Source organism: Lemur catta, chromosome 1, assembly GCF_020740605.2.
Source record: "Lemur catta isolate mLemCat1 chromosome 1, mLemCat1.pri, whole genome shotgun sequence".
Taxonomy (NCBI): Eukaryota; Metazoa; Chordata; class Mammalia; order Primates; family Lemuridae; genus Lemur; species Lemur catta.
The window spans coordinates 277,416,976-277,431,902 of NC_059128.1; the positions used below are offsets into that span (position 1 = coordinate 277,416,976).

Consider the following 14,927-nt stretch of genomic DNA (forward strand, 5'->3'; position numbering starts at 1 on the left):
GAGGCCAGTAAAATTGCACAGAAAACTCTTTTCCCCCCAGCTAAAGCAAGCTCAAGAAACATGTATTTAATACAATGAAGAATCAATAAAATTTTAATTTTAAGCAGTTAGACTCAATGCCAAGTTGTTTTGTAAAGAAATATGATAGGAATTAATACTCTCTTTCCTTTGTTCAGAAAAATAAAATTAAAAGTAGAATTAATTTAGTAATCATCATACTGGTTGGTTTGACGGTAAGAAATTTGACTGAGAAACATGCATATAGCTTTGGTTGTTTGAAACTGCATTTTCTAATTCTGTAAGACCCTGGATAGCTGCAAAGGGGATTCCATAGACCAGTCGCACTAGCATCACCTGAAAGTTTGTAAAAAATGCCAATTTGGGGTCCAACCCCAAGCTTACTAAATCAGAATATCTGGGGGTGGGGCATAGGAACCTGTGTTTTAAGAAGATATTTAGGTGATTCCTCAGCACACTAACATTTGAGAATCTCTGCATTAGATACCACTTGATCCAGTTCCTAGAATCACAAGTTAAACCTCAGCAAGAAAAACTTAGTGCGATCGGCCAGGAAAAGCCTAATTTATCAGCCAAGTAGGCACACACTCCAATCTGACTAAGAAGAATTTTGTGTTTAACTGCATGTGCTCATTCCCTCTAAATTTTGAATGATTCCATTCACTTTGATAAAGTGGGAGGAATTATAGAATATCCAGGTATTACAATATTAAAATTTAAAGCTAAATTTTAGTTAAACTTTAAAGTTGATGTTAAAATGATACATTTGCTTTGCATTTTACTCTACCATTCTGAAATAAATAGCCCTCAGAAAACATTTCAGATGGCATCACTTTTCTAATTATTCATAATTTCAATAAAAAGTTAGGCGCTGATCTACAGACGTAAGCGAGGTGTTGGCCATGAATGCCGGAACAGAGAAGCGCTGGTTTAAAGTAGTTGGCTTATTTCTTGTGGAGTGTCTGTTAATTTTGCCTCCTAGTTCCAGACTTAGAAAGACATTCCAGCCTATGTACAACTTTTAATCAACCCAGATCCCCTCTTTGCAACAAATATATTGGAAAGGGCCAAACTTTGAAATAGTAGCGTTTTCTTTCTCTTCCTGGCCTTAATTCCCAATGTCTTCTCCATGCCCACCCTACACAGCAAATATTCCCCACCAAGACAGCTGCTCTCTTCACGTTGGCCTCTGCTGCCTGTGCAACCTCTCTTGCATGACGGCCTCTCTCCAAGCGCATCCTCACTAACCAAGCCCTGCCCTCCAGAGCTTTCTTTGCAATCCTTCCCAATAAAAAGGTTCTGTGCCATTTCCCACTCTCAGGAGACCACTATCAACTACCTCTATATTCAAAATCTGTCTGATACTGTTCCATTTGAGGTAACAATAATAACAGACGATAATGGAGCATTGTGTCAGGTTAGGGTTTGGGGCAAAGAAGCATGTGGAGCAAAAAACAAAACAAAACAAAACAAAACAAAGTTCGAGACCCAGCTATGGTCACATAACCTTGGGGAAGATTTTACCCTCAAAGAACTCATAATTTAATAAGGTAGATAAGACAATTCACCAAGAATACAGTAGGCTGGCAAATACCAAAGAACAGTGCAAAGTGCTAGAGAAATCAAGAACAGGAGAGCTCCCATCCAACCACACATGAGCTTCAGGAGCTGTTTCTCAGAGGAATCCACACTGGTGAACAGTGAACACACCTCTTTCTGGGGACACATCGAAAGAGAATAGGTATACACACAACCCCTCCATCTGGAAAAGGGAACTGTGCTCATGCAAACTCATGTCATATTGTTTCTTCTCTTGGCTCTACGCAGTTATTTCATCACCCGGCAATGGGGGCAGTCCCCACTGGAGTCTTTCTGACATAAGTAGCTGTAGACAAGAACTGGCATCATTGTCCTTTCAAACTAGCCTTGTAGCACTGCAAGAAATGTGTAAGGGCTGTGTGCTTGTGTGTGGATGGAGACAAGCATGGTACGGTTCATATATGATTTTTGCCTCAAGCTCACTAGACGGCTTTCCTGACTATCAGTAAATAAGGGCACATTGAGTTTTTGCTCTGGGCCAAGCTCCACAATGACCCTGTAAACAAAGCATTCATATCTTGTCCTCCAGGAGCTTGGGGTCTAGATGGTCATAGAGACATTAAACAAACAGTGACAAGTGCAGACTCAAAGTATAGTTACAAATTTAAGACTAAAGTCTACACAGCTGCCATACAGTGATGCTACCTCCATTCTACGGTTCCAGGATCTACTGTTACAAGAACGAGGATTATGACTCTTGTCCTTGTATTGAGTGGTGTTGCAAATGCCTGTCTCAGTTCCCTGAAGACAGCCCTGTGGCCCCAGCTTAGAGTCCTCACTCAGTCCCTGGAACCACTGTCCTAAGCCGTGGTTCTCAGCCTGTGGTTGAGCATAAGTACTAGGGGACTGTAGGGTAGACACCCGACCTCGCTCTCCCAGAAATTCTGACTCAGTGGATCTATGCTGCATTTGAAAAACCCACCTGAGCGTTCTACGGCAGACAGCACGCGAACTGCCCTGAGCAACCCTGTGATCTACAGATGAATGAACTAAATGGGGCTTATGCAGACAAATTAAGAGCATAATTTAATTGATACACCACATTAGCTTCAGAAAGTCTCAAAAAATATGCACAAATATTCACATAACAGAATACTTTTCCCTGCTTTCAAAAGACACTAAGATACCAACTATTACGTTCTGAAAATAGAGGAAAGTTCACAATCCTTAGATTTAATTCTTTGTATGGAGTTTTTTTAGTGTACAACTTTAGTGTGCTTCAAGTTAATGAAAATATTATTCATATATCATTCAGTTTTTTTTAAATATTCATTGGTAAATTCCTCTTACAGGAGGCATAAATAAATACCTAAGTGTAAGAAATATGCTAAACCAAATACTAAATACTGCTAACAATTCATAATAGATATAAAATCAGCTTTAAAATCCAAGCTAAACCACAGATTAAACAGAGGTTTTTCATGTGACCTTCAAATCAATTCTTTGGTCTTCTTTTACCATTTTTAAATGACAGACAACTGGGAAAAATAACCATATTTTCATAAAATCTAATTTTGCTCTCTCACATAATATTGATTCAAAAGCAATGTTATCAATAGCCACAAGTAAAAGAAAAGGAACTTCCAAAGCCATAAATTCTATTGGAACTGAGATACAAGCTTATGAGTAAAGATCAGCGAACAATTTTAGAAAAAGGCATTAAGGTTTGAGAAAACCCCAGAATGATGTGAACTTAGAAGGGCAGGCAGGAAGAGGAGGAACAGGAAAAATTTGTTTCCCAAAATGCCATTAAGTTCATTTTTTAATTCAGAAAAAGGAGTTTTTCTGTAAAAACTTTCCAAAGAAATGAATATTGAAACAGTTCAACCATGAGGCCAGCACTCTAAGACTTTTAAATAAATAAATATCAATCAAATCATTCTTCAGATGCTCTGGTTCTGATACAGTGATTGATCCATGTTGGGGATACAAGTTAAATAAAACGTGGTCCATGTCTTCAAGGCACTCACCACCTAGCCTGCAAGGTGACAGACATCTGTACAACTCATGACACAGAAAGATACCTGCTACAGCTGTCCCATGCAGCAGCGATTCGGGAACAGCGAGGAGGGCGTGATGAATGCTCCCTGAGGACTCTGATAAGGCTGGCCTTGCAGAGCAGTTGTCTTGCAGAGTCAGGGTCTGAGCAAGTCTCTGAATTAAGGCGACACTGGCTTTTTTAATTTGCATGGAGCTCCCTCTTGGGCCTCCTGCCCAATTCTCATGACAAACTCTTCTTGGTGAGTCCTTCACATACACATTTTCAGATAACATCTGTATGTTTGTGACTCCCAAACCTGTGTCCTGAGACAAAACCTCCTGTCTGAGTCTCAGAGGCATAGCCAGATCGTCTTCCGGACATACAGGCTCCTCAAGTTCAACATGTCTAAACCTAAATCCATCAACTTTCCCTCCTCCCTACCCTCTGCCCAAAGCTCTTCATCCTCTGCTATTTGTGTTTTCAGTAAATAGCACAGCCACCCACCCAGTTGCCCGAGACAGAAATTATCCATAAGCCCAGACTCCTTCCTCTCCTCCAAGCCCAGCCTCTGCCACTAAAATCTCTCACCCTCTTCTTACTCCACAGCTCCAGTCTTAGCTGACGCTCTCCACCTGCTTTACCTGGTGTCTCTGTCTCCAGTCTTCTTCCCTTCCAGGTCATCCCCGGCGCTTCTGCCAGAGTGAGGGATCGTAACTGGTGGCTAGTGATTTTGCTTTTCTCATTAACACCCTTCCATGGTGCCTCAGCACTTCAGGATAAAGTCTGCACCCAGCATAAACTCAGTCCTCTCCTCCGCCATCCTCTTCCCCCTTGCCTCCCGCAAGTACTGATGTCCTCCCTCGCAGCTCCACTTCCTGTGCCTTGACCCACGATGTCTTCTCTGGACTGGGCATCCCCCCCTTCCCATCTACCGACCGCCTTCCCGCCGTCTACCTTCTGCTCAGCTCAGTGCCCTCCTCCTCCAGGAAGCCTCTCCGGCATCCCAGGCTGCTCAGGTCACCCTCTGTGCCCCCAAGTCCCCGTGGATGAGACTTCTGAGCACTCCTCCCCCTGTTCCGCAGTAGCAGGACTGTTCCCGCTGCCTCTCCCGAGCTGCCCGTGTGACGCTGGAGGGCAGAACTGTGCTCTGCTCACCCCTATGTCCCTCATTCCTACCACAACGCTTGTCACATACGAAGAATCAAGTGTTTACGGATTATCTTATTTAATTAATGCCATTCACTGAGCTTCACAATTATTCCCACTCGAGAATGAATAGTTAAAAATCTCAGGAAGCAAATGACTATTCAACAAATTGTGCCCCTCAAAAACAAACTACCAACAAGAAAAATCAGCATTCTCGAGTTACATTACAACTATCACACAAAAACAACTGGTTGGATATGGAAAATTTGGTCAATTTTTTTTTGTTGTTTTTTGGGGTTTTTTTTCCTCCATTGTACCAAATACCTGATTTGGTGGTGGTGGTTGTTCCGGCTGCCTTTGTTGTTGTTGAAGCCATTATATTATCTGATACTTTCAAGGCAGCTGAGTCAGCAGGGTGCTGGTTTAAGTATCACGCAGGGTCGATCTGTGCAGCTGTGGCAGGTCCTACTGCAGCGCGGTAACCAATGCTCTCAAGTGCTTTTCTGAGCACCTACTTCATGCAGGCACAGGCCCTGCCTCAGGCCTTCCCCAGGTGTAGCCCAGGGGCCATCTCCATCCACATCACCTGAGGTCTTGCTAAAAATGCCAATTCTTGCATCCTACCCAAGATGTCCTAAACCAGAACCTCTAGAGGCAGGGGCTGGGTATGTGTATCTCAAGAAAGTCCACCCTCCTGATACTATTCAAACTAAAGTTCTAGAGCCATTGGGCTACACTGGGGACAGTCCCACAGAAGGTGGAAGAGAAGGATGAAGAATTGGGGTGATGAGAGAGTGAGGGGGGTCAGGGAAGAGCAGGTGAGGTATTAGGACATGAGGACAGCTACTGACAAGGAGGCCCACTACAGTGTTGGTACAAACGAAAAGAGTGTATTTCCATTGCACGTAGCAGTCTGGCTCCATTGGGTCCTGGGCTGATATGGGGGCATCGTGGTGTCAGGGACCCCCAATTCTCCTTGTTGCTTGGACATCCTTAGAGTCTTTCTCTTATCTATATGGTCCGAGATGGCTCATTAGCTCTTCCTCACTCCAACCAAAGGAGAAAGAAAGAAGGAGGGTCCCTTCCCCTAAGGCACAAGCCAGAAGGTGCCCTTCCCACATGTTCAGAGTCCTCAGTTTACCCTGCAGCTAAATCCAACTGCAAAGAAGACAAGAAATGTACTGGGGAAAGGAAAAGTCCACGTACCCAGCTAAAAATGAGGATTCTGTCACAGTTGAGGAAAGGGGAAATAGATAACGGGGTCAACTTGCAGTCTCTGTCACCTGGAGCAGAAGGGGGAGGAGGGGAAGGGTGAGAATAGGAGGTAAAAGGGAATGGAAAAGAATGTAAAAATAACCGCTGTCAAGTTTTCAAAAGGCCCAACCCCCACCACTACACATCAACTTAGGGTCTGGTGTTCCTCATTTTCTAAGCTTCTTTAATCAAGATTGTTGAATTCACTTTCACTCATACCCCTCTAGCCTTGGCCTTGGACATTGACTTTGATTGGAAAATAATCTGCTGCCAATTTTTCCAGTATCATCGGCATGATGGGCTACAGGCACAAGCAGATTCTCCAAGTTCTCTGCTTTGTATTAGAAGTTATAGGCTCGAAGATTAATTTTAAATAGCACAGTTTTGTCTGGTGTGGTTGAAGATGGTGCTGTTTGATCAGTTGGTCCTATCGCGGCACTCGTGCTAGGTGGGTGGTGCTCCCTGGAACTGGGCGATGTCATGGCCCTGTGCTGGGTGAATTGAATTCCCAATTGAATAATCATCCTGACTTAGTCTGGCTGCTGGAGAACATGTGAAGCATGAAGGGACAGGCAGCTTCAGTGTCATCCCTACACGCAAGCTACCGTCCCGTGGGAGGACTGCTATGGCCTCGTGCCCGGAAGGCTGACCTCACAAGAACCATCCTCAGCCTTTCACGCACCCAAGACAAACCATGTGACATCCATTCCATGGATCAGACGTCAGGTCAGATCTTATTACTTTTGGACAACAGCCACTATGTGATTTACAGCGCAAAGAATAGGTACAATGCAAACCTCAGAGTCCCTTACAAAGTTAGAGGGTATTTGTAAGCATGAAAATATGCAACATTTCAGGAGTAATGTCAAAAAAAGAAGCATAAGACCAAGAGATCACTGTCTCCGTTTAACTGTAATCTCTAAAAATAACTTTAGCTCTCATTTCTGAGAGTCAGAGAAACTTTAGACGTTACATTCATGTTTTTAGGAGTCAACATGTAACCTAACTTTTCCAAAACTGAACTTAAATATAATCAAGTTAGAATTCAACCCCCCAAGGACATTTCAGCATAGATTCAGATTCACGAAGCAGAGTAAAAGATAATGTGGTTTTATTCTGAAGCACAAACTTAAACACATGGCAACACTCATCATTTTCCAAGTTCTCAATTGCTTCATTTGCTCCCAAGAGTCAAGTGGCTTCTATAAGAAAATTATATGTGGTCAGAAAATTACAGGAGGCCTGGTTCTTTGGGAGTAATGATCATTCATTTGATAATTTGCTAAATGCTTACTCTTGCTGCTCGTCATTTTTCCGTCTTGGTTAGTACATCGTGCAAATTGTGACAAGAGATAAAGAAATGGAAACGCTCCCAGAAAAATGGCCAAAAACGGTGACAAAAAATAAGACACAAAATATCTTTTAAAATAAACTTAATATTTTTTTTAAAAAATGCCTTTCATGAAAAATATCAGTGGAAAAAACGTAAATGTCCTATTGCAGCCACACAGACACCGATCTTTCGAATGGTGGTGCCATCTGCCCCACCACTGGCGTGGATCCCAGTGGCCTCTGGGGACATCTTGTTGCCACCTAAACAGGCATCTGTCTTTAGGCAAATCCTGCTTATCTCCAGAGACTTCTAAAAGTTTCCAACTCTGATTTTTAAAATGTGAGTATATGAGAAACTCGGATCTGCAGGCTATTGTTTTGTAGTTGAACCCTTGCATTTAATTATTCTGAGGTTGATTTTCTCACTCGTTGGCTCTTCTTGCCAGTTTTCACCTTCTTGATGAACACCTTTCGGTGCTCACCGGGACCCGGCCCAGCAGCAGGGCAGACTGAGGACAGCGGCTCTATATTACTGCTTGTGACAACGCCCGCTGACGCGTGGGGGTGAGAAGGGTAAGGCTGCTTTCCACTCGGCAATGCAGGGTAAGCACAGGGACGAAGGAAGGGGCCCAACCCAGCAAGTCCACAAAGCGTCGGTGTCGGGGGCCCTGGAGCTGTGAAAATCAGGCAAATTTCTGCCGTGCTTAATAGCAAGGATTTTGAATATGTCAGCTCTTTTTGGTGTGATTTAATACAGCCTCCTGTATTAAAAGAAAAGAGAGAAAATCGATGTGAACAGTTTCCAGCTGTTGGCTCTAGTTTCCCATGGTGGTCCGTGGCAGGGAGCTCACAGTGTCACTGCACGGCTATGGTGACATCAGAAAAGGGCTGATTGGAGCTGGTTCTCCCTCTTCTACTTCTCTTTGTCAATGTCCTCAGGAAACGTGCCACGTTCTCAGGCTTCTCCAGCCAAGCAGGACAGCAGGCAAAAAGGCATTTACGCTGGACGACTTCTAAAAATATTCTGTATGAATTTCAGTATTTTAGGAAAATAACTGTCCAATATGCCAATATTAACACAAGAAAGAAAATACTTCTTCAAAGATACCTATCTGCTCGTTCCCCTATATTTCCTATCTTGGACAAAAAGGTTCCATTCTTTTCGTGAAACCAATTAGTTACAAAGCTGAAAAGTCAAACAGATGTTAGGTTTCAGTGAATTTCTCTATTCCTCTTTTAAGCGAAGATGAGAGTAAAACACAGAGAAATACTCTCTGGGCAAGTTTGTGATCTATTCAGTGTTGAACACCAAGCTCAGTACCTGGCATTTAATAGTTGCTCAATAAATTTTTTGCTATATGCTGAATGTTCTTTCTAATAAGTAATTAGGTTTTTCTGCCACTCCCATCTCCCTAAGGTTCTAACAAAGATCTTTTTAAAGGTACGAACCTATGATTTCTATTTAAGAGTTTTTCAATGCAACTTGTCTTCTTCTACCTAATAGCTTTCCCTTGTATACCCAAAGGTTACTCTTTGGCTTAGTAATGGAGTACAAGAGCTTTGAAGTCAAACATGGATTCAACTACCTGGTTCTGCCACTTGCTATTGTGGTTACCTTCAGCAAGTTGCTTAATTTCCGTGAGCCTCATTTTCCCCACTTGTAAATGATCATGATACTTTACAAGGCTATCTATGGATTAAATGAACACTACGTATAAAGCAGCCAGCAAAACGCCTGATAATAAATAGTCTATAATGACTACCTTATTATTAATATTACTATAATCATTAGCATTAATTGTTATCTAGCTGAAACTTTGTAACAATCCCATAGCATGCCTTATAAGAAAAACACTGTTGTACATCTAATTAAGAAAGTTTTCCTGCTCATAAACTCATAAGCTGGTCCTTTGTACTGTATAATACCAAAGCAAATTTACCTATAGTTTTTGTAATGTTCAGGGACAGATAAAATTAAAGTACACAAATTCTTGGATGCAAATTTCTCTGGAGCCTTTTTGAATACTTTAAAATATAAATATAAATAATTGACCACTATAAGCTAGCTGGAATTTTCCCAAAATCAACAGATAGTGGTCACAAAATGCAAAGGAGAAAGTAGCAGCCATGCACACATCCTCCAAAGTGTAAAACTCTAAAAGGCCTGGGCAGGAAACATGCAGTCTAACTGCACCTGTGCTCTTCCTCCAGAAGGCCTTAGACTAGGTCAGAGGTGAGAGAGGACAAAGATGGGAGCCACTGACCAGCCCCTAACTCCACACACATCCAATTTCCACCCTGGAGAGGCACATGATTGGTTCATTTCTACTTTCAATTCAGAAATACTAACTGGGCGTCTGCAATGTGCCCAAACACTGCGGTGTTTTCAACGATGGAGAAAAAGTGATGCACAAAACAAGTACAGTGCCTGCCCTCAGGGAGCTTGCATTCCAGAGTGATTTGTTTCTTGGCAGTGAGAAAAAGGAAGCTGAGTAACAAACTTCATGATTGGTATATGATATATTTTTCAGTCTTTCTAAAAGTTCTTAATTGTTCCCAGTCTAATTTCTAAACCAAATTTCATTCCTTCGGTGCAAAATTGCATGGCCAGTCTGACCACCAAGTACCAAGGGTCTTTCTTAGCTATTCAAGTACACTGTTGGCCAAAGATAGCAGGCTGCTCCAAACGACATGGCTAAACATGTAGAGTGATTTTAATCAATTCTTTCAGCCAATTTCTAAGGTATTTATCACAAAGTAACACAGTCTTGCTAAAATATTTCTTTAAATACAAAGAGTGCTTTGTTCCCAAACCTCCAAGAAATAAAGGGAGTGTCCAGATACTGTAGCTGTTTTGTAAGTTAAAGTGAAAAAATACTATACTGAAACTCACAGTTGATATCTCTTCAGAGGAGAAATTCATCAGCGAGGTAATAATTCCCAGTAGCTACACAAAGAAACCACAGTCTTCAGAAAAACCACATAACAGAGAATGGAATACTGTGAGCAGCCCACATAATTACTCATGATAGATAACTGTATTAAAAATTAAATATAAATTATTGTGGGCATTACAGTTTTGGCACAAGATGAAAAAAGTGTTTTATGTTACTTAAAAGTTTCAATAACTGCCTTAAATTTGGCTCAGTTGAAAATAAGCCTACCCTGAGTAAATATAAAACATTTATTATTTGAAGTATTGCTTCCAATACAATGTAGGTTGAAAAAAATCTCTTTAATTTTCTAAAAGCTGCTACATGGCATTGATATTTTTTAAAAGTACTAAAAAGGGATACAAATAGGTGAATTTTAAACAGGTTCCTAAGGAGGATTACGTTAGCATATGAAAATATTTTACTGAAACTCTCCTAAATACTAAAATCAATTCCAGATGATTTTTGAATCTAAATATGAGCAGGAAAAAAAAATAAATCTTTTAAAGAAAAACATAGGAGAACATCTTCATGACCTTGGAGTATGCAAGGAAGGATTCCTTAAATAATACAAAAAGCTCTAACCTTAAAACCAAAAAAAAAAAAAAAAGAATTAGATTATATTAAACTAAGAATTTCTGTTTATCACTATTAAGAGAGTGAAAAGGAACCCACAGAGAAAAAAAAGACACTTGCAATACATCTCTCCAACAAAGAACTGATACCCGGAATATATAAGGAATTCCTATAATCCAATAAGGAAAAGAAAGACGACCCAATAGAAAAATGAACACAGCACTTCAATACATATTTCACATAAAAAGATATCCTAGCAGTCAATAAACATATGGAAAGCAACTCAACTTCATTATTCATCAGGGAAACGTAAATTAAAACCACAAGGAGACATTACTCTTCCATCAGGTGGCCAAAATTTAAAAAGAAGGCAAATAACCCAGTAGAGCAACTGACACTCACATATGCGGCTGGTGGGAATGTAAATTGGTGAAAATACTTGGAAAACTATTTGGCAGTATCTTCTCCTCAGAGGTCTTCAAAGTGTGGTACCTGGACCAGTAGCTTCAGCATCACCTAGCACTTGCCAGAAGGGCAAATTCTGGGCCCCACCCTGCACTACTGAATCAGAAACTCTCCAGGTAAGTCCCAGAGATCTGTTTCCACAAACCCTGCAAGGCGATTCTGATGTGTGTGAAATCTTGAGGACCAGAGTGCTAAAGCTAAACACATGCATTACCTGTAACTCAGCAACTGCACTCCAAGGTACAACTCACAGAAATATGTTCACATATTTACCAAAAAACATGTACAAGAATGTCTGCAGTCGCACCACTTAGAATAGCCAAAACAGGAAATGCCATCCTCAGTAGAATGGATAAATAAATCATGATATAGTCACTAAATAGAAATCTATGCAGCAATGAGGATGAACGAGCTACAGTTTCATACAGCAATGATATGGACCTCACATGCGTAAAGTTGAACAAAAGAAGCCAAACACGAAGGAAGACATCTTGTGTGATTCCGTTTGTATCGGAAGCACAAAAGCACAAAACCAAGCAAAACCCATGTCTGCTGTTGCAAGTCAGGATGTGGTGATGTGGGGAGAGAGGCCAGGGGGAAAGACCAGCAGTGGCCCAAACAGGGTTTCCAGGTACTGCCAAGGCCGTTTCTTGAGTGGGGGTTGGTCACACTAGTGGCGAGTTTACGAAAATTCACTGTGCTGTACACTTGTACTATGGGCACATTTCTATGCATATACTTCAATGAAAAGTTCATTTTTTACACTTGATCAAAATAGTTCTTTTCAAATGGCATGATAAGTGAGAATGACTTCAGGTAGAATATTTGCATTGGAAAAAGGGGTGGAGAATGGGCGGCCGTAAGGCCTCGTGTGGCCTTCTAGGTCCTTAAGTGCAGCCTTTTGACTGAATTCAACTTTTACAGAACAAATCCTTTCATTAAAAGGGGTGCAGCAGAGAAAGATGAAGCTTTTCTTGCCTCCTCTGGTTCTTAAAAAAGAACAATCTTGAAATCAGAAGGCCACAGGTTCCCCAATTCCATAAAAACAAAAGCTTACAAGATGAAATACTGATGAAAGCTTCCCTGGACGGCTGCATCTAGGTACTAAAAACGGTCCCTGGGGTCAGATTGAGCAGTAGAACCCACCAGTGAGCATATTTCATCAGTAAATCTACACTTTAATAATTCAGAGGTAAGCACTGTGTTTATATATCCCTTAACTCCATGAGAATTTTCCGTGGCTGTAATTGCATTAACCTACTCACCGGTCAGGTTAAGCGGCCCTCAGCAGAGTGTGAGAAGCAGAGGGAAGGCCGGGCACTTTAACCAGCTGGTGTTTGCTTCTGATTGAGGTTGGCTAGTTCTTTGCCAGCAGAGTCAGTAGATTTGAAAAAGGCAATGAATGTCATCTCACCTCTGTCACCAGCAAAGCCTTCATTCCACCTTGAGCTCCCTTTTGCATAGCTTCAGGGCTCTGGTTTAGATGTGGGTTCAGTCTGGTTTTTACCAACTAGGATGCTGGTCTTGGTCAGTTACATCACTTACGTAACTGAGTACAAGCCATAAACTTGCACTTTTTTCCTTGAAAACTTTTTCTCTTCAAAAATTCCCTCTGTTTTTTTCTTTTACTTTTTGAAAAAGTAATTTGCTTACATAGTTCAAAACTCAAGTAGAAAGGATTATGCAGAAAAATGTCTCCTTCATCATCTTGTTTCCCTGTCATTAGTTGCCCTCTCTAGAGACAACTAGTTTTCTGCATAACTTCCTAGGGATTGAATACTTTGGGCGAAAAATCTACAGCTATATCTATATGTTCCATTTTTACCCTTCCCTCTTTTTCATACCAATGGAAACATAGCACACTATCCGGCATTTAACATTTTAATCTTCCAACAGTTTTTTTTTTTTTTTAAAGGGGGCATCCTTGTTGCTTTTTATAGTTGCATAGTCATCCATTGAGACTGCAAGTACCACAATTTAACCTGTCACACCCTAACAGACATTTACATCTATCCTTTCTCATTGCAGGGTCCCATAACGAATACTGTTCTATGTATATCTCTGTAAACGTGTGTGTGTGTATGTGTCTGAGTATAAAATCTGAGTTATTTCTCATTTTATTATTAAATTCTTTCATTTGAAAACAAATTCCAGACCTAAAGGAAAATTGCAAGAATATTACATTGAACTACTGATAATATTTTGATAAGAATTTCTTAAGCTTTGTAACCTACTGACCATTTTACATGGAGAGGTACATCATTTACAACGAATCCTACGAAAGAAAGAGGCCCTGGATATTTGAGGTTTTTTTTTTTTTAATGCAGCCCAAAGGACAGCAAGAACTACACAGGGAGGCGTTAAAAGTCCCTCCCACCCCAACCTGCAAGACTGCTGCTGTGTGTCTGTGGTCTCTCAGCCTGGCACATCAGGACAGAGGAGTGGGAATGTTTTCTATAAAGAGCCACATGGCACATATTTTAGGCTTTGCCATCTATGTGGTCTCAGCTGCAACTATTCAACTCCTCTGTTGTAGCATGAAAGTAGTCATAGATACTACATAAACCAAAACGTGTGTCACAGTGTTCCACGTCATTTACAAAACTATTTACAAAAACAGGCAACGGGCTGGGTTGACTGCACTGGCTGTAGTTTGCCCGTCCGTACTCTTAGAGTTGATAAGAAAATTACTCCTGCCAAAGGAGACCAGCCTCTAGACTCATTCCAAATGGAGAAAAACGTTTTCAGCCATCCAAAATCAATTGCAGGCACTAGTTGCTGGCCTCTGACTTGAGATAACTAGATTGGCATCTCACTGTTAAATTGGGTTTCTTTACTCCTTGAGATCCTTTTGGGTCTGCACTGCTAATCGGTGTCAGTTTCAAGGGCTGGCCTGGGCACCCTCCTGGAATAGCCCTAATGTGCCCACACGTGTGAGCAGGACTGAGTCCTCTTGAAGGCAGGCACCTGTGACAGCCAGTAGGTCTGGGCGTGCGTAAGTATAGGTACAAAAACACATGGACTGGTCCAGAGAGAAAATATTTTGACATTTGGATCGTGACGCAGCAGTAAGTATGGTGAGATTGCTCAGGTGATGTGGTCCCTAAGATGTAAAATACAAAAATGTCTTCCAACCTGTTTCATAAATGAAACCTTTGTGGCTGATTTCTTTGAAGCCATATAATTTTGCCTCTTGGATCATATATTTTATTTCATTGGGTTATTATTTTCCCGGAGGTAAGGAACCCTGGCAGAACATCTTTACTGTCAAAAAATAAGCTCTGCTTTGGGTGCTTTGGGAATGTGTAGCAATAATTAAGCCAAGGCTTAGCCAGGGAGTAACTGGGTCTCCTATTCATGTTCTTCACTGATTTTTGCTCCTACTCATTCTCATTCTTGTTCTCACACTTATTCCTTCTTTTCCATCCGTATTTATGTTTCTATATCTTCTTCTCTTGCATCTAACCAATCAAAAACAAACCAACAAAAGGAAGTTAGGGTAGCAAGAAATGTCTATTGAAAAAGGCCTTAAAGAAAATGCCTTTCACATCCATTATTTTCTTTTATTATTATCATTATTCTGAGTCAGTTCTTTGAGAGCAAGAATACTATGCCTTTAACCC

General features: G+C 41.1%; 1 protein-coding gene across 10 annotated transcripts in view; it reads right to left on the reverse strand.

Moving 5' to 3' along the window:
• Window positions 1–14,927, reverse strand: part of LOC123630714 — a 114,278-nt gene that overhangs the window by 61,720 nt on the left and 37,631 nt on the right. For 6 of the 10 annotated variants that reach the window (XM_045540617.1, XM_045540615.1, XM_045540616.1 and 3 more), the window contains one exon: window positions 7,145–8,091. The exons of 3 other annotated variants lie outside the window; for them this stretch is intronic. In XM_045540617.1, coding sequence (XP_045396573.1) covers window positions 7,733–8,091 — 359 coding nt within the window. In that variant the 3' untranslated portion in view covers window positions 7,145–7,732. Of the gene's footprint in view, window positions 1–7,144; window positions 8,092–14,600; window positions 14,766–14,927 lie in introns of those variants that run through there. One more of the 10 variants, XR_006732740.1, reaches the window with a different exon arrangement.